The sequence below is a fragment of the Plodia interpunctella genome, chromosome 21 (genome assembly GCF_027563975.2).
Source record: "Plodia interpunctella isolate USDA-ARS_2022_Savannah chromosome 21, ilPloInte3.2, whole genome shotgun sequence".
Classification (NCBI taxonomy): domain Eukaryota; kingdom Metazoa; phylum Arthropoda; class Insecta; order Lepidoptera; family Pyralidae; genus Plodia; species Plodia interpunctella.
In genome coordinates this window covers 1,446,281-1,466,998 of record NC_071314.1, presented here as the reverse complement: position 1 = coordinate 1,466,998, position 20,718 = coordinate 1,446,281, and the positions used below count along the sequence as shown (strand labels likewise).

The 20,718-nt window shown below is 34.2% G+C and overlaps 1 protein-coding gene and 1 non-coding gene across 5 annotated transcripts in view; one reads left to right on the top strand and one right to left on the bottom strand.

Moving 5' to 3' along the window:
- Window positions 1–20,718, top strand: part of LOC128679151 (rho GTPase-activating protein 9-like) — a 109,081-nt gene that overhangs the window by 69,722 nt on the left and 18,641 nt on the right. For all 4 annotated transcript variants that reach the window (XM_053761198.1, XM_053761197.2, XM_053761199.2 and 1 more), the window contains exon 2: window positions 16,134–16,253. In XM_053761198.1, the coding sequence (XP_053617173.1) occupies window positions 16,134–16,253 (120 nt within the window). The remainder of the gene's footprint in view (window positions 1–16,133; window positions 16,254–20,718) is intronic.
- TRNAL-CAG (transfer RNA leucine (anticodon CAG)) lies at window positions 4,296–4,368 on the bottom strand. The gene has a single exon. It is a non-coding gene; the product is annotated as a tRNA-Leu (tRNA).

The window sequence follows — 20,718 nt, the reverse complement described above, 5'->3', positions numbered from 1 at the left end:
TTAGATTATGGTTAGTTTAGGCTAATAAGCGGGTAAGACTACATTTTGCCAAAATTTGGATGGATTACGCTAGATAATTCATTGAATTCTCAAAATAATAATAAGATAAAAAAGATGAGGGATAATTTTATGAATTAACACATGTTTTTTAGGATAAATTACACAGATTGAGCTATCCCCAAAGTAAGTTCTAGACTTGTGTTATGGGATACCAACAAAATATAGATAAATATCCAAGACCCGGGCCAATCAGAAAAAGATCATTTTCCATCATGACCCGACCGGGGATCGAACCCGTGACCTCTCGGTTCAGTGGCAGGCACTGTACCACTACTTTTGTGTAGATGTAGGTATATACCTACATTTTATGCAAATAAATATTTTGTTTGGAAAATTAGAACAAGAATGATTAAGTAAGTACATACCAATATTTGCGTGCAAAATGAAGTAGGTAAGCATCAATTTAAAAACATTATCAGTATAACGAGACGGGTCAAACGATATCTTCTTCCGTAAGTTACGACTTACTGTCATTATCTAAAGTGCTTTTGATAAAAATAATGAGACAGACCGATATAAAAACTTGAAAAAAAAACCAAAATTATTTATGATCAAATAAATCAAGTGAAACCTATCTAAGATATAATTTCAATATTAGATACCAACGCAGAACTAATATGAAGCATAAAAAAATAGAATTAGAATTTAAAAAAAAGTGATGTTCAGTTTAATGAAACGTAAAATTGAAAAAATAGAAGATTTTTTTAATCTATAGTACAAAAATTTAGACAAATAGACAATAACGATGTTTGAAAAAAGAAACATTTCTTTATAATTTTCGTGCATAATTTTTCGTATTCAGAATTTGCCGCGCCTTTAAATTTTCTATTTATCTGTGGTAAATCTTTCGTGCTCTTGGTCCATACCAGGAATATGCAACAATATTGCACATAATCCAAACCAGTTTATTGTCAAAAAAAAAATACAGCCGTAATCTTTGCTAATAACTAAATATAAAGCAACACGCGACGTTACGCTATCGAACATTTGGTCGACTGTACACGCAACCAAGGTGGTTGCAAAACAAGCCTAGATTACTTTAGTAATTGCATTACCACTGAAAAGTGGATATGGACTTATAGAGAAAAAACTATCGATAGGGTGTGGTTAGGATATTTTTTTAAATTGTCTATTGAAATGGCATGAGAGAATGGGAGTGCAAATGTGGCTGGCTGTGTCGACGCGTGCTATATTGTAGTAACATCAAAATAGTGTAATTCGGCAAAATTTTTATATGTAAATGTTTTACAATGCATTGCACGTTGGCTTCACGGCGAAATTTGACATTTACAAGTGATTTTTTTGACGAATTTTGTAAAACGCGTTTCGCACTCGGTGTGCACAGACAATCTTCATCGTACAGTCAGCGGTGTATCGATCATTGCAAACATATATAACCCGCTTGATGTACTTACAAATAGTTTATAATGTACATTTATAAATGAAAGAAAATCATAAAATTTTATATATTTGTCTATGATTTTATAATCGCCTTCGCGTGGTCATCCTCGGGAATGTATATCAGATGCCAAGACTATAAGTAGTATATGGACTATACTCGACGGAACATGACTTCGTATGTCGATCATTATCTCTTTTGTCTTCATAGATTTGTTTTGAAATAAGTATTCTGTCTCATTTCACAGTCGTGGACTTTAGAAATACTAATCCTTAAACAGGCAGGTATTAAAACAGGAAATTTAAATTGCAAAACGTTGAATCGAGGTTAAAACAAACAAGCGTTTTATCTTAGTTCGCTGAATTCTAATGTGTTATTTGTTATTTTGCTGTGACTATCTCTCGCGTTTCGGTTCCATTCGCGGATGTAAAACTCCGATGTCTAAATAACAAAATAAACGTAAATATTTTTAGGATTCAGGTGTGATTTTACGTCTTTTTGGGAATTCAGTTTGCCATGACTGTCGTCAGTTTGTCACAGTCAATTTGCTACGTATTTGCAAGTTCCTTACATTGAATGTTAATTCGTCTCACCTGCACCATTAATTCTTTTATGATGGCGGTGTTGTGGTAAATTGGCTAAATATTGCATTATAATTTCCTCTGTATTTTTTTCATAACTTTCTACAGTATTTTGTTGTAAATAAAGGAGGCAACTTTATATTTAAAAAGAACGTTCTCTAACGCCTCTATATTTGTGCTTCTGTAGTAATATCAATATACTTATGTTTCATTCCAAAATTTCGAACGAAACCCCGTAGATGAAGCAAGTTACTAATATTTACATCAAATCTTCTTTTAGAATTCTTTAAAAATTAATCCCATTTATGTCCAACATGAATGAAACCATCTAATTATCGGTACAACGACATATGTAAACAACCGGGTTTGTCCATCAATTAGCTAATCTTTACTCAGCTGATAATGAGGGCAAGACCATCATTTGAAGTCATTTGCGTTGGAAATTAGATAGAAAACTTGCATCGGTCCATTGAGTCAATTCTTGAAAAAAAAAACAACACGCATTACAACGTAAAACCTGAGATAGACTCGCGTCGCAATCCGTACCGTCAATTCATGCGAATACTAAAATATTATTCTACTTAAAATGCGTTTTGCAGTGTTCACGGACGATTGTGACGCGAATCTAACTGGGGGCTTTAAACAAAATTCCGCGTTGTTAATAAACATTTATGCGAGTTTTTGCTAATTTATCTGTGCAAGTGTTGTTATGTTTTTGATTGTTGATGGTCATGCGTGATACATAATGTACCTATATACTTATAAGGATTAAAAGACAAAACACGGGTGTTGACAGTGAAACAGGTAAAAATGTTTTATTGGACATAGGTTTTGAACAGGATGATTAATATTTTCACATAATTAAGTGGAGTATCAATTTTGACTCCTTTTCTCGCCCATTGTGTTAAAAACTGATGAGCAAATTTCATGAAATGCTTTGCGCAATGTGGAATAACTAAATAAAAAAAAATTATATACATACTCTAAAAATACTACGGTTGAATATCATCTACAAATAATACATAGGGTACTTTTATCCCGAAATTCCCATGATGTCAAAGCCCCGGGGTGCAGCTAGTTCTCAATAAAACAAATTCTCTAGATCTAAAACTAACAGGAAGTTACTTATTTGATCACATAAATCTTCAACATTATAATCGCTATACGTTCCGTGTCACGCAGAGACCGAATAAAATGTGTTAGTAGGTTCACGGAAGTTTGAGAATACTATTATGATACTTTTGTAATGATCTATTTTAATACACATATCAATATAATAAAGTACAGGAAAATAATATACCTATCCGGTAGCAAAGGAAAATTAAATCCAATCAATTGTTTTCCTGGTTTCTTTACTTCCATTCTTTTCTATTTTTCTTTCTTAAACTTTCGCACTTTGAATACGAGACTTGAACGATTTCAACGACCTTGCATACCCTTGTCTTCGCACCCCAGCATCACGTTTTATTTACCCCCACGTGTCTTCTATTATTCAATATTATTTAATCTATGCCACTAATTTCTCCACACACACGTCACATATAGGTATATGTGACGAATTGACTTGCTTTGGTCCACGCATTATAACTTACAAACTGCAGTGACGAATTAACATTATGGCAAATTGACACCCTTATTTTTTTTCATGGATTTATTTATTTCGTAAAATACACACTTCAATATGTTTTATTTATTGTTTTATTGTCTGCATCTGATTTATGGTTGTTCTTCTTTGCGTGTCGATGGTAAATCTACAACACTCTATTAGGTGAAAAATTTATGGTTACATATATAATATTACTATTAGCTACAATTAGATATATATGCAATAAAACATGTGTGTCTGCCCACTTATCGCATCAATTCGGGTCGTTTAGCCATCTGCTATGAATGCTATGCCGCATGCACTGCGACTATGCACTTTAGTGAAAGTCATTTTATGATTTTAATTGATGCGTTTATTGCACAAGCATCTTAAAGCTTTCCTTTTAGACAAATGTTATTAAAGTATCTTTTTTAGAGTTTTTTTGATAATAAAATTGATCAGTAAAACCTTCGATTCCCTTACTTAGATGACACGAAAATGGCATCTAGTATAAATATTAGGACAAATCACACAGATTGAGCTAGCCCCTGAGTAACTTCTAGACTTGTGTTATGGGATACTAACTCAACGATACTATATTTTATAACAAATACACATATATATAAACATCCAAGACCCGGGCCAATCAGAAAAAGATCATTTTCCATCATGACCCGACCGGGGATCGAACCCGGGACCTCTCGGTTCTGAGGCAAGCACGTTACCACTGCGCCACCGAGGTCGTCAAAAGTCTAGTAGCCCAAATGTTTGCTGTGCCCTTGCAGGGCGTCACTTGTACTTTATATTTATGTGACATTTTCTAAACCTGTGACTTGCAATAAAGAATCTGCATATGCAATCTGCCGCTTCTGTGGGAATCAAAGGCTAATCTATTTCAGACTTAAGAATATCATTTTAAAGTGTACATTATTCTAATCAAAGTATAATATCATACCTAAACTTCATGCTCAAAATAAGATTTTATTAAAAACTAGCTTTTGCCCACAACTTCGTATGTGAGTAAAAATCCGTTTCCCGTCGGAATTTCCCCTACACTGTCCTAGGAACCTAAACACCAAATTTCAGCTTTCTACGCCCAGTAGTTTCGGCTGTGCGTTGTCTGTCAGTCAGTCACACTCAGTAACGATTTTCCACACTATCGAGTTTATTGGCATCGTCTCGTCCAACGTATAATTATTTTTAGGACAATCAACAGCACATGAAATTACCCTGCATGAACCTCTATGGCGCGGTAATAGCGGCGAGTTTGCAATGAATTTGGGTAGGTTGATGTGCTGTTGAGTGTACCTGCAAAAGCTTGTTTTAGATACCTACCAATTTGCTTAATAGTAGTAATGAGAGGAAAGGAGTGACAATAAGTTTAGATCGGAAAATATCAAGATCTATTCATAAAACAAAACAAAAATTCATTGCTCTTTCAAGTGACGACTTTATCTGAAAATTAAGACGCTAAATTCCTTTCCGAGACTGCGAAAAAAAGGTAAAAAAGATAACAATTAGCCGAAAGGAAACCCCGAGCCGGGCGCAATCGCTTCTTGCAATCTGCTCCGGCATCATCTGGCCAGCATATGGCGGCGGTCGGTTATTTATTGCATTGCGCCAGACAATTAGGTATTTTGGATGGCACACGAGCGAATTCTGTGTATTTATTTTGTGTTTATTTCAAGTTCTATTTCTTTAAAAAATACAAATGATAAGCTACAGTCGCGTAAATTAAGTAAGTTTGTTTGTTACATCTTCACGCTCTATCTACTCAACCAATGTTCTTGAAATTTTGCATACATGTAGTTTGAAGTACGGAGAAGGACATAGGGTACCTTTCATCGTGGAAAAATAACTGCATCGTGGAAAAAAACTTACTTAAAAAAAAGTTACTTATACGAATAACGTCCTTAAGTCAAACATACAAACATTTATTGATATTAGTAGATATTAGATTAGATATATTTATTTCCAAAAAGTCACGCGGTGTCGATTTTCTCCGTACGTTTTATAATAAACTGGGATGTTAATCATTTTGTGGGTATGATTGTCTTTATTATATCCTTCTAATGGTTTATAATATATCCAAACAACTGAAATATTCAAGGGTATGGCAATAAACAGACGCAACAACACACAATCATTATGGCTGCAGCTGTTAGCTCAATCAAATGACATTATTGTCGTTTGGTTTTTTATTGCGCACTCAATAAATTGGTTTTTATTAATGCATTTGGACCAATTGAGTACTAGCCAGTCTAGTGGGTTTCGATCGTGTAAAATTCCTGGTTTTATTTATCTACTAGCATATGCCCGCGGCTTTGCCCGCGTGAATTTCCCACGGGAACAGTTATTTTTCCGAGATGAAAGCCTGCTCTATGGTAGGGTTTCATCCCGGAAAAATAACTGAATGCTCAGTCCACTCAAGCAATCTATTTGAAATTTTGCCATGTAGTTTAAAGTATGAAAAAGGGTACATCATCGGGCATTTCACCCCGAAAAAATAAGTGTTCCCGTGGGAAATTCACGCGGGCGAAGCCGCGGGCAACAGGCGCGTTCGAGGCATCACTACTGAGTAATAAATTGTCATAGACATTACTAAACCGATCACAAACGAACACCAAACAAAGTAACCAGACGGCTCGACAGCACTTACGCACTAAGTACCATCCTAGTTAGCTCCCTACAAGGCACTAGGTCGTGGCTTGAATGTTAACTAGAATTAGGTCTTGCGCTGAATTACTAAATAATATTTTGATTTGCTGTTTCTTTAATGCGGTTAAGGTAATGTTGATTTGGGATCGATTTTTCAATAGGTACATTCATTGACTTAAAACTCGAAAGCTCTTATAATTAGACAGATTAAGGCGGAGTTTTGCAATCAGCATAGTCTTATATATCGAAACATGTGTTTTGCCAGTTTCTTCCGCTTGCTTCCGGTAGAATAAGAATAAGAATTATTTATTTCTCGCAAAGAATTACATGCATATAAAATAACAAATGATCCCACACTAGGCCAGTCCTGCGTCCTGGGCATCGTGTACAAATCGTTACATTTAACAAACAAAAACATGGCGTGAGAATATGGAAAAAAAAAATATCTAAATTAATTTGAATCGATAAAATAAGATAAATGCAATTCAGACTCTCATTATAGTAAAATAAAAATCAGTCAATACGATTTAATTTAAGGTATATTTTAACAATTCGGTTGACACAGGAATTTGTACAGTCAACCTCAAGTGCCACATCGTTAATATGCAAGTAACTAATAGATTTGTGTACAGACTGTGGCTTCCGCCAATGAAACAAACAGTCGGTCTATTTTAAATATCCCAGGAATTTTCATACGTAAAATACATTTCTATTTTCTTATACGTTTATATAACTAGCTGCGCTTCGGGGCTTTGTCCCCGTGGGATTTTCGGGATAAAATGTACATTGAGTGATATTCAATAGGTTACATAATTCAGTTAAACTTTGCATAAACAAAGTTGCGTTGATATCCGTTTAGCAGATTTTCGATTAAAAGTAAATGTTCCCGTGGGACATTAACGCGAGCGAAGGCGAGCAGAAGCTAATATTTAATAAAATAAAGCAAACGTTTGTTTATATTGATATTTATAACGTGAATATTTCATTTTCTACTTTTCGGGTCTCTATTTTTTCCTGTTCCATTATTTACTACAAATTTTTGACGACATCTGTGGCGCAGAGGTAAAGTTCTTAACACTGAACCGAGAGGTCCCGGGTTCGATCCCCGGTCGGGTCATGATGGAAAATGATCTTTTGAATTACATATATAGATTAACATCCAAGACCCGGGGTCTTAGTATTTGTTATAAAATATAGTATCGTTGAGTTAGTATCCCATAACACAAGTCTCGAACTTACTTTGGGGCTAGCTCAATCTGTGTAATTTGTCCTAATGTATTTATTTAATGTATTTATTGTTTTTATGTATTTATTTCCAGTTTTTTTTTTTTTTTCTAAATTAAATATGTCAAAATTAGAGTCGATTCTTTTACACAAAATTTTGGAATCAAAGTAATTAATTATTAGGTATCCGATAATTTAAAAAAATTGGATAGGAACTATATTATTAACATATGACTGCATGTAATAGAAAAAAAAAATACGGAATTTTCTTAACTAATATCTTTAAACACGATTTATCAACAATTTATTTTTAATTTCTACGTTACCCCAATACCGCACAGCGGACATAAAGCCGGCCACTGACGGAAGTCGGCCATTAAGCAGATCTAATAAAACAATAGAAGGCCTTATGTGGGTTATTGCTCTCACGTAAACAGTGACTCATCAATTAACTATGTTGCCAAACGCCAGAAGCAACCGTTATGTGTTAAATGTTAGCAACTACTTAATGAGACGCTTTGAGGTCAAAACAATTTTTTTTCACCAATTTCAGCTACTTCACTGCATCCTAATATGGTACATTGATGATCATATAAATATGATAATGATATGGTATAGTCAACAGCACATCAACCTATCCAAATTCATTGCAAACTCGCCGCTATTACCGCGCCATATAGAAGTTCTTGCAGGGTAACTTGGTGTGCTGTTCACTGTACCAATGAGGCGTGTTGCCGTGGTAAACATTTTGTTTTTTTCAACAATTCCTATAGGTTGTCACATGTGTTGAAAGTTTGTAAAAAAGTGAAACTTTTCATAAGAAAAAGACATGCTTATATAAGGAACAATAAACAAAAATTAAAAACTTATTTCGAAAAATAATAACACTGTGGGTATTACGTTATTTTAGGACATCTGTCAGGTTTTCAGTGTCCTCATAATGTGAACGTGAGTAATCATTTAGTGACTTTTTATTGCAAATAATGTTAAATATAACATTATTGTTAAAATATCAAATACGATATATATGTATAGTAGACAGATAAAGTTATAAACACCGTCACATCTTCCATTTCGTTCATACAATAAATAAATATGCGTATTAGAAACATTTGAGATGATAATAGTTTATTCGTTAGACAAATTAAAAAACCACCGACTTTCAATATACATTTCGCTACAACTTTTGAACGGCTCAACCGATTTTCATGAAACATGGCCAAGAACACTCGGGATAAAATTATCTATAATTTTAATTTGAATTATCTATAATTTAATTATCTATATAAAAAAAAAAAACTAAACGAAAACCGGTTCATCCGTTTGGGGATACACAGACAGACACGTTAAACTTATAACACCCCTCTTTTTGTGTGGGGGGGGGGGGGGGGTTAAAAAGAGACAGAGCGCTGTCATTTTTGTCCCTCATCAAATAGTATACAATTATGTTTTGTTTTTGATCTCAATTTTCGTTTCATATGCCTCTTCATTACTTAATGCGGTCAGATGAAACACAAGTTTTAATAACAACTTATTAATAAATAAATAAATGATTCAATAAGCCTACAATGAATCAACATTCATCAAAGTATTATGATTCATTTATATTCGTACATAAGCAACTGAGAAGAGGTTTATCTATAATGATGTCACCCTGAAGGCGAAGACACGGGAGAAATTTAATTATAAAGCAACAAATTTTAATTAGTTATGAACAAATATGGTTAATAAGGATAACGGGATAATTAGTTATAAAGATGAATCTAATGACAAGTTTATTTGTTAGACAAATTAAAAAAACCCCCGACTTTCAATATTAATTTCGCTACAAATTTTGAACGGCTCGACAGATTTTGAAACATGGCTAAGAACACTCGGGATAAAGTCATTGAGAACTAAATGAGAACCGGTTCATCCGTTTGGGAGCTACGATGGACACAGACAGATACACAGACAGACACGTTAAACTTATAACGCCCTTCTTTTTGCGTCAGGTGTCAAAAATAGAAATATATCTAATTATCATTTTATTTTTTTAATAATAAGTAAGTAATTTAGTAATAATAAGTAATAATAAGTAATTTAGTAAGTAGGAGCTATATTTGGAATTTACTTTTCTTAAATCGCATTGTCGTGCAATCTGTCCGACCTAATTGGATGTAAAATAAAATATGAAACGGATATTGTAGGTATTATAAACTTTTTAGTCATTGTATATAATAAATAGTACCTATACCCTATTCATCTTGGACTGAAACAAAAGGTAAACAAACCTTGAACATAAAAACATTATTTCTCGTTATTCCTTTGTGAATTTTGTTCTTACTTTCAGTTAATGTAAGTTTTTTTTTGTTTTTACTTACTTTGGGGCTAGCTCAATCTGTGTGATTTGTCATAATATATTTATTTATATATTTTTGTTGTTTTATGGAGCCATGTCGCTTGCTTAAATGTTTGGATTTTGTTAATTTCTCGTTTCTTTTTTGTTTACCTTTTGTCTCAGTCCAAGATGACCTATTCATCTTGGACTGTTACAGTTGTACTGTATAGTTGCCTTATTAATGTAATCAGAATGTCGCTGTTATTTATGGCTATAGTATTTATTAGTTCTCATTAATGTATACATTTGGAACATGGATATATTGTAAGTACTTCGTACAACTAATTCCCTGATTTGGAACGCTTTTTGACTCCAAGAAATGTGAAATGTGAGGTCACCTGTTACTGTCATTTAAGTTGAGCATTTTTCTGACATTTGGAAAAAAGTAATTTATTTGAATTGTATTGATTTGTGTTGTTGTCGTGACAATTACCGTATTTACTAAGTAGGACGTACCTATCTAATCATAAACCAAAATTATCCCCATCGATGCGAAGTTAACCGATTTTAATACCATAATAAATACCAGCATGCTGTAATTCTTTCACAAACTCAAAAATAGCCGAAAGGACTCAACCACAACGGATATCCTTACGATATCCGAACTTTTCTGTAAATATTATGATGGGTAAAAATAGCCAGTTATGATAGTTTGAAGGGTTGAGCCGAAGATGTAATCGATCGACTGTGAAATAGGTAGATGATTTCGATTATGTTTTACGTTTTTTGTTTTGACGTACTAATTGAGACTTGTCCAGGAAGATACAAATGGAATGATCAGTTTAAAAGAGCAGACATTGATTCAGCAGTAGAACTCATTGGATTAACACATTCGACACGACACTAAAACAATCGTAAACAAGTTTTATACAAAAGTATCATTTTTACCACAAGCTTTTATTGTATTACAAAAAACCCATGTTCGTGCTGTAAACGAGGAGTTCCTGTCAGTTTCCATGACAATGCATTATTATGATAAGCATCACCCGATAGTGCAGCCCGGATCGGCTCCAAACGAGGGAACTCCTCGTTTACAGTATATATAATAAAAGCTTTTGGCAAAAATGTCATTTTTGTAAACAACATCAATCTTGGCCTAAGTTCAAGAAACAATATAACACACACATACAGAATCATATACTTTCATTCATCCATTCTACGCTCGTGTAATTTATGTTCTTCGGGTTGATTCAACTTATTGACCTTTCGACTTGACGCCCGTTTCATTCATAAGTGTAGACCCATCTCTGTCACACTTGGAAGACATATTTAGGATTGACAGAGACGGATATACCACGGAAATTAAGCCAATGAATGGCAATTAAGGAGTAATGAACGTGGTAATTTTTATGTGTTATTTTTGTCTGACTATCGCATTGTTTCCGTCAATGTCAGTCAGATGCATAAGTACTTTATAAACTTATTTAGTTTCACTTGTCCCGTTGTCTGTCTGTATTCAAATCTTGCAAGTAAGATTTCTCCTACTGCCAGTTGTCCTACAGAGTTGAAATTTCCCACGTCGCTTTTGCCCAGCAGTGGAATAAAAGTGATCTCAGCAGTTTAATTTACTGTGTTCCATTACGTAACATATATTCTTGGAAATCGCTAAACAGACTGCGCTCTCAAGTGAGCCGGTGAAAACATAGTATGGCTAGGTGGGGTATGCTTGACCAGCCTCAGAACATGTGCGATTGTGGCTTCTCCCCGCAATCGATGGCTCATCTCCTCGCCTGTGGCGAGTGCCCAAACCTGTACTCGGGCTGACTTGATGGCAGCTTCTGAACCAATCGAAGTGGCTCGGTTCTGACAAGAATATATTTAGCACCCAATAAAGCGTTTTAGATTTGCCATCGACACGCAGAAAAGAGAAGAAAGAGTTTGTTTTCACAAAAGTATTTTTGTTTTGTTTTCTCAAAAAAGACTGTCCTAGAAAATAAACATAGGGATTCTTATTTTATATGCAGGACATGGCCTCCTCCAATGCACTTGAGCAATTCTTGCCCATGACGAGCCTCCTTGGCGATATTGTCCTCCACTCCAGGAAACTGGTTTGCTTCGCTTACTATGTCCCATCATTAGTCTCCAGCCAGACTAATAATAGCGCCCATTTCCACTTCAGAGGAGCGACCTTCCTCTTTATGTTGTATAGTGAAATGCAATGTGAACGCATTAACTCTCGTAGTCACTGCAACGTGAACGGCTCACCTTGGCTGAACAAGACCAGCATACGACATGAATCACAGTTCCTCATTTTACATTTGATTTAATCAATAGAAGTTTCTGATTACGTTTTGTTGATCGTTTATTCTATTGTGGGAATTAAGAATAGTTTCGCCCATCAGTGGACTTTATAGTTAAAAAATTTGGAAATCAACCAATAATTTGATGTTGGCATAATGATAAAAAGTTTTTACTGCGAATAAATGGAATGCCAATGATAAAAATTATTTTAAAATTTTTTGATTATTCTTTCGTCCGGAGCCTTTGGTCCAATGCAGGGACCCTGCCACTGTCACTTAACAAATTTACAAACACTTCATAATATTATTTTATTTAAAATTTATTTCAAAAAGGTAATGGAGAGGAAGACCGAATGAATGAATATGAAGGAGCGTGTTAGGAATGATATGAAAGCCTTAAAAGTGAATGAAGGTATGACAGGAAACAGACAGTTGTGGAAGGAAAAGACATTATGAGTCGACCACATTTAACATGGGACTTGGTAAGGGACAACGAAGAGATTTCACAAAATATAGATAGATAGATAAACTCTTTATTGCACCATTCACAAAGGATGTAATACATTATGTAAAGTACAAGAAGCGAACATATTGCTAACTTTACTGTAGAAATAGACAATAAGGTACGTAGATCAACATCAATTACGGGAAAGCCCATCCAAGGCCGGAGCACAATCATGGCAAAATCAGAAACACCAAAATGTTCAGTTAGAAACGTCATCCGACCGGAACTGGTTGCGGAATACCCTCAGATGACGTTATCATGAATCACTACTGATGGTAACATTTGTTTTTTTAATTCAAGTTTGAGGTCGTTTCAAGGAAAGCTTTTTTGTTTATTTTTTTTTATTTGATTCGCGGATTTTTCTGAGACAAATTGAACGGTTAGGTCGTTGACTCAAAGAAGTGTGTCCAACACTCAGGATGTCAGCATTCTGGGCACACTTCTCCCCTGTAATATTTTCTGAAGAATCCGAAAGTAGGAATGGTGAAACTTCAAAACATCCTTACATTTTTTCTCGACGGTGTAGACAGAGCCTACACCCTAGCTTTTCTTCATAGTCGTATTCCTCATGGCTGAGGGTCGTGGTCATTACGTGGAATTAAACAGACACAACAACTCCATTTCACACACAAGTTAATAATTAACCAGTGTGCGGGTTTCCTCACGATGTTTTCCTTCACCGGAAACCGGAACACCCTACACAGATTACATAATACTTCCAGTAAACAGTAGTGATATAAGTTCAATAGAGCAGGTATATTTTGGATTTTTGGTTGGATATTAAGTCAAGAGTTGTTGACATCACATCTGAAATGAAACTCGCTAGTGCTAAGACTTGACGTAATGATTGAATAGCAAGCCACTTACAACGTTTCATTGTTATGTAGTATCGTAAAATCCTTATCGTTGACATTGAGTGATGTACGGAGTCCGTCATCCGCATTTACTTCCATAGGTCAAGTTGCTTCACTGTCAAGAAGCATAAAAATTTTAAGCATAAAATAAGTTAGCATATTGTAATTACTACTAATTTTAATTTCGCATAATACTAATAAGCACAAAAGTTTTTAGTATACAATTTTTAGCATAAATGCAATAAGCATATTCATGTAAGGTCATTATTAAGCGGCTTACGGGTGGCCCAAGGGCCACCCCCGCCGCACCTAAACCTACACATATTATGCTAAAACAAAATTCGGTGTAATTAATATTATGCTAAATAAATTATGCCAATTTCATTATGCCAATCCATTTTAGGACAAAACACATTATGCCAATGAAAGGGATCCCGTCAAGTTATACAGTCGACCAATACAGACAAAAAAATTTACTTAACATTGTTTTTGTTCTCACTGGTAGCGATATTTTGATGATTTGAAGTGGACGTACTTTCTCAACTTTGTTTTGTTTAGCCTATAGTTAGTATTGACGATCGGTATAAAGAATAATGAATTATTACGCAATATTCTAAATGGGGCTATAAAACCAATTTTGGATAATAGGTCAGGGATATTGCTTGCCCTGACCTATTATCCAAAATTGGTTATTACTAACAACTATAAATAAATAATAAATAAATAAATAAATAAATATATTAGGACAAATCACACAGATTGAGCTAGCCCCAAAGTAAGTTCGAGACTTGTGTTATGGGATACTAACTCAACGATACTATATTTTTATAACATATACATATATAGATAAACATCCAAGACCCGGGCCAATCAGAAAAAGATCATTTTCCATCATGACCCGACCGGGGATCGAACCCGGGACCTCTCGGTTCTGTGGCAAGAACTTTACCACTGCGCCACCGAGGTCGTCAACTATTGATAATTTTAGAAAATTTTAGAAAAAAGGACCAAGTCAGCGACTTTCCTTGTAACATCTAGAAGGACGGGATGTTGCTTAGCACATAATTATAAATATTTATCAGAACTATAATTAATATGAAGACGGAAACTAAATGGTATATATTTACTTATTTTTCCATCATAAATTATTATTATTTTAAAGTTTTCATTTTCAAAAGTTGTATTCTCCTGTATTTAAAATGATTTGGTTATTATTTTTTATAAATTCAGTTAAAATAATTGTTATGAAATTTTATTTATCTGCTTCTGCTTCAAAGTCTTATTTTAATTGTGATTTTATAGGTTAGGTATTGTTAATTCGTTGTTACTGTTTAGTAGATAGTATGCGATTATTTTTTTTTATTTTTGCATATCCATAGTCGATAAAACATGGCTTCGATTTCTCTTACAACACCAATTTGTATATTCTCAAGTTTTTCATTATTTTGACGATTTTTTTTTCTTAATTTCCTTTCCTTTGAATCCAAACCGATTTGCATCAGGATGCTGTGGAAATCTTGTTGGTTCCTGCTCTGTCTGATCGAATCCTGAGATCATGTTTCTCTGTGTCATGTTTATGAAAGACGAATTCACCAGCCGGGATGCGCTCGGCAAAGGAATGCAATTACATATTAATATTACGTTGCATGATTGAGACAGGACAGGAATGGTTTTCGTGGTGGCGACCGCCCGCCAATGATCGAAAGATCCCAGGTTCGAATCCTACTTGCGCCTCATGAGTTAGTATACCTATCTGACTCATTGAAGTATACTAGAAATGCGTGACGTCACATTACATTACTGTAATACAAACACAAACAACATATCACCATATAATATTTTGTTTTTGACATTAGAAAAACAGATTAGACTTGTTGGAGAATAGCCAGCTCCGAATAAATAAGTAGTGTGTTACACAACCTGACATTTCGTGAAATGTTACCAAAATGCCACATATTACGTGACCGAGATGTATTGTGATATGCTGGTGTGTAGTAATTGTTTTAATTAAATTAGAATACTGCGCTCGGGGGTTCGTTCTTATAGGAATTTGGGGGATAAAAAGTACCTTCTACTTATGCTAATCCAGTTTATGGAATGTTCGATTCGAAAACTTCAAAGATTTCAATTGTTAGAATACCGACAGCTATTGAATTTTAACTACAGAGTTTTTCAGCCAATCAGACAGGAGCTCATCGTTTCGCAGTTACATTTTGTTTATTGATTTCATGTTTAATTCTCCGCGATCCTACCCTTTTATCAAAAATCGAAAGCTGATAATTCGCGTTTTCATTTAGATCATTTGTTAACACTAGTGACAAATTTTCTTCAAGGATAACATCGTAAAGAAACCTGTACACTGGTAGACTGTTAAGTTCACTGGTTTGTAGGAGTACTGGTTGTATTGCGGCTAATATATTCACTAATCAGGCCCCGTTGCTCCGTTGCGCTCCGTCATCTTCCGTTTCATTGACTGATCAACGCAGAACAACGCAAATTGTCTGAAATTCAGTACGTCGACACAAGTAAATGTTAAAACCTATGTAAAATAAACGGAGCAGCAATGGCAACGGAACAATTAGGCCATGACCTTACGTATAAAAATATTAATAAATCGTAAAATAATGATATCTGTCTGTTGTTTTAGTGGATCACACCAGAAGAATGCGCAGAGTACAGTCGGGACGCGCGGCCGCCGCTGGTCATCCCTCGCATCTCTCAGTACAGGCAGCCGCGAATACAGAGGACACAGCACCCATATGTAGAGGTAATATAGTTACTTTCTCTCCTTTCTCTCTCTCTCTCTTTCTCTCTCTCATTTGGGCGATTTTCCTGTTTCAAAACAAGAAAACTCAATTTTTAGGTTTCCTTTTAAACAAAATTTAAAAAAACGGAACCCTTATAGGATCACTCGTGCGCTCCTCTGTCACAGCCAATTTGCTCCGTATCTACTGGACCAAATCAGGTGAAATTCGGTATGGGATAATCTTACGATACAAGTAAAAATAAAAAGTAAAAAAGTCCTTATTTTGTCATATTAAGAGCTCGTTATTGGATCTCAAATATAGTTTGTATTTATGGCACAATCTCAGTTCGAAAGACAACCTGACTGTATTTTGCATTGCATTTCAATATATGTTTATACTAGCTGCGCCCAAGGGCTTCGCTCCCGTGGGAACTTCGATAAGAAAGAAGTACCCTATGTGTTATTCTACCCGTGTACCAAATTTCATAACAATCGGTCCAGTAGGTTTTGCGTGAAAGAGTAACAAATATACATACATACAATTATCCTCACAACTTTCGCATATAATACTAATAATATAAATACGAAAGTTTGTGTAAAATACACATTACTATAAAATACACGTGTATTTTATACTAATGTGTGTGTGTATTAATTATTGTTATTTTGCAAATAGCAACTTTGTAGGTCACGCGATAAAAAACAATTCAATTTTCGTCCCACTCGCACTTGTAACGTACGAGCAAGAGGGAAAATGCAGACAATGTCCCTCGGCGCCATATTGTTGTGTTAATTATTCGATTACTTCATGTTGCTAGTTAATTATGCGAACGGTCAATGATTAGTTAGTGGGTACAGAAGCGACACTTAGTTAAGTTCATTGAACTCGGAGAATTTGAAGCTTTACTTTTGATTTGACGTGGTGATTGTTGTATACTTTTCATTTTATGTAAACAAAGACGTAGTTTATCATTTTTGGAAAGCTAAAGTTAAACACGATTTGAGCTTTTTTTAACAAGATCTAAATGCATTTTTCTTCATCAACAATCAAATTCTTATTCTAAAAGTGCCTCTCCAATTAGTGAAGATTACCTTTTAGTATTCTTAAGAACGTTTTGTCTTTAGCACCGAGAAATAGTAATTTAATTAATGACTATCAATATCATTAACGTATCACTCGAGTGTAATGTTACATTGACGGAAATGTCAACAGTTTCAATATTTAAGGTGACAATCGATTACGTGGCTGGTCCTTACTTACTTTTTTAAAATTTTTATTAGGAAAACCAACAGCCATACATACAAAATAGGTACTAAATTTTAAAAACATTTGGCCATTTAAAGGTCATCACATATAAAAACACAATATTGAGTAACAAACAAAGCATTATAATCACCTCAAGAAAGAAAAAACAATATACAGATTTATATGCTGTTATATAAATCTACGTTCCCTTTTTTTTATCATTATTGCTGTTGATCAACAACCACATCGATCGGAAAGAAAAAGTTAGACGTCTCAGTCTAGGGATACTACAATGAATGAATGAATGAATGAATGAATGAATGAATGAATGAATGAATGAAAATATTTATTTCAGACTATGCACAATATACAATACAAGACCATATTATATTAGTAAGAGACTTAAACAACAATGAAACAAATCAATATCAACCTCAGACGATACCCGGTTATACATATTGCCAGTTCTCAAAAGAAAAGAATTTAGCCTATAGTTAGTATTGACGATCGGTATAAAGAATAATGAATTATTACGCAATATTCTAGATGGGGCTATAAAACTAATTTTGGATAATAGGTCAGGGATATTGCTTGCCCTGACCTATTATCCAAAATTGGTTATTACTAACAACTATTGATAATTTTAGAAAATTTTAGAAAAAAGGACCAAGTCAGCGACTTTCCTTGTAACATCTAGAAGGACGGGATGTTGCTTAGCACATAATTATAAATATTTATCAGAACTATAATTAATATGAAGACAGAAACTAAATGGTATATATTTACTTATTTTTCCATCATAAATTATTATTATGCTCATTTTTTATTAATTTTGGACTGTGTTTTTGTTTTACTTATAAAATAATCACATTACGTCATTGGTTTTAAATAATCAAGTCGTGAAACCACTTTCCCATAGTCTACCAAATGAAACCCTAAATATGGCTGTGGCAAATCAATTATTGTAGGCCATGCACCATTTCTTGTTATCTTTATGATAACCAACCGTATTTATTACGAATACGAAAAAAGCGCAAATAAAAACTACTTACAAGTGTTGTGATTCCGCGAGGAAATGGAAATAGATAGTCTGCACTTGAAAATTAATCTTATAATAATAAACTTAAAACTGGTTTTTATTTGCGATTTTTTCCATATTCGGAACCAACACGTTTACCATATCAATAACAAATATTCGTGATTGGTCTGTTGACGTCAATTATTCTGAAGTCGTAATACTCAATGGATATTCAAGTTGTCGCCTCTGTTTTCAATTCTATGACGCAAGTAGGTATTGGTCACCAGCTCCAATATGGCTGCGGTTTTGCGCCTGCGCATCCGGTGACGTGGCGTAAGCGAGACGTATTGAATGGCATCAATTATTTCGTTTTAATGGAACATGTCAATGAATATGATATTGAGTTGCAAAAACTATCGTGTAATTTAAAACTGAAATAAAAGAAATATATCTTTTTGTGTTAAACTATTTATTAGATATAAAATATCTTTGAGGTTATTATTTTCAGTGTTGTAGTCGATCTTGCAAATTTTGAAAAACGCGATTTAACTATCGATTTTTGTTTTCGATTAGAGACTATTTCTCAACAGATCATTGTGCCGGTTATTCTCTTAGCCGGTCCGTTTTCCTTCTTTATCCTTCTTCTCCATTTCGAACGGTTTTCGGCATCCATAGTTGTCAGAGCATTGGCCATTGACAACAAGCCAGCAGCACTTTTTGGCCTCAATCAAATCCATAGTGAAAAGTTCTTTTGAAGGACCTGTTTTGATATGTACATATATTATTTAAAAAAAATTGTATTAAACAATAATGGTAAGCCCTTCAGGCGTGTACCAACACTGTTCAAATCTGTTTCTTTCGGCATTTCTTCTCGGCAGTGGTCGTTCCGAAATGTCAGTAGTTAGTGCTTAGCTTGTGAGAAATTACGTGAAAAAAATTACGTGAAAAAGTGAATGTGAAGGTCTAATTTCTGAATAAATGATTTGAATTTGAACTGAATAGTTGATTATACTAGTAATTAGGTATTGTATACATAAGTATTATAGCTGCATGCTTTAATGATGATGATGACCTCATATGTTTTTCAACCAACGGCGAAGTAGGTAAATATATATTGTTACACTTAAAATGGCTATAGTTTTTATATACTTATTCACTTATGTTTAATGCCCCCCAATTTTCCTTTTTGTTAAAGAATTTAACTAAGCTGTATGATTTTTTACTAGTTTATCGAACTAATTGACGACCTCGGTGGCGCAGTGGTAAAGTTCTTGCCACTGAACCGAGAGGTCCCACGTTCGCGTTCGATCCCCGGTCGGGTCATGATGGAAAACGATCTTTTTCTGATTGGCCCGGGTCTTGGATGTTTATCTATATATGTATTTGTTATAAAATATAGTATCGTTGAGTTAGTATCCCATAACACAAGTCTCGAACATACTTTGGGGCTAGCTCAATATGTGTGGTTTGTCCTCATTTATTTATTTATATTTAATTATATAGAGCGACTATACTCACTCACTTACTTACAAATAAAAAAGACTTCTCATCTTATAAAATGCATTTAATTCGGAGTTGAGAAACTCATTGCTTTCTCATTTTACTTGATATTGCAATGTATAATGTTATAAGCAAGATATATAATTGTTTATGTCGATTAAGTAATACATTTGTAATAATTTAGCTTCACGAAGGAAGTCCCGTGGCAGCATGTCGAACTATCCCACATTTATTAAAGTCTTCTTTTATTCAGTTGTAAAGAGCGAAATTTTCGAATATTCTAAGTATTTATCTCATAGCTCAAACTCTAAGAGCACTACATAAAAAATTATATATAAAAGAACAAGCGTTTTTTACTAATCAACGCCCAGCTTAAACTATAGAAGCTATAAACGCGAAATTTGGCCAGTAGCTTTAGGTTATTACGTAGTGCTCAGATAAATTAAAATTGGGGCTAAAGTTTGAAAAATAACTAAAATCTTTAGTGTATCTACTTGAAAATTGGCATAAATGTTATTGTATTTCAGGATTTCTTAAAATTTGCCCTATAGTGTAGTTAAATGAGGGTGAAAAAAAATAACGAATGTCATTGAAAATTTCGTCAACTAAAGATATGAGTAGACAGCTCAGCGTTAAACACCAATGAATTCACGTTGTTACTGTTGGTGGTTCGAATCCTGAACTTCAATTATTTTGAATTAAATCTGATTATCTATATGGGG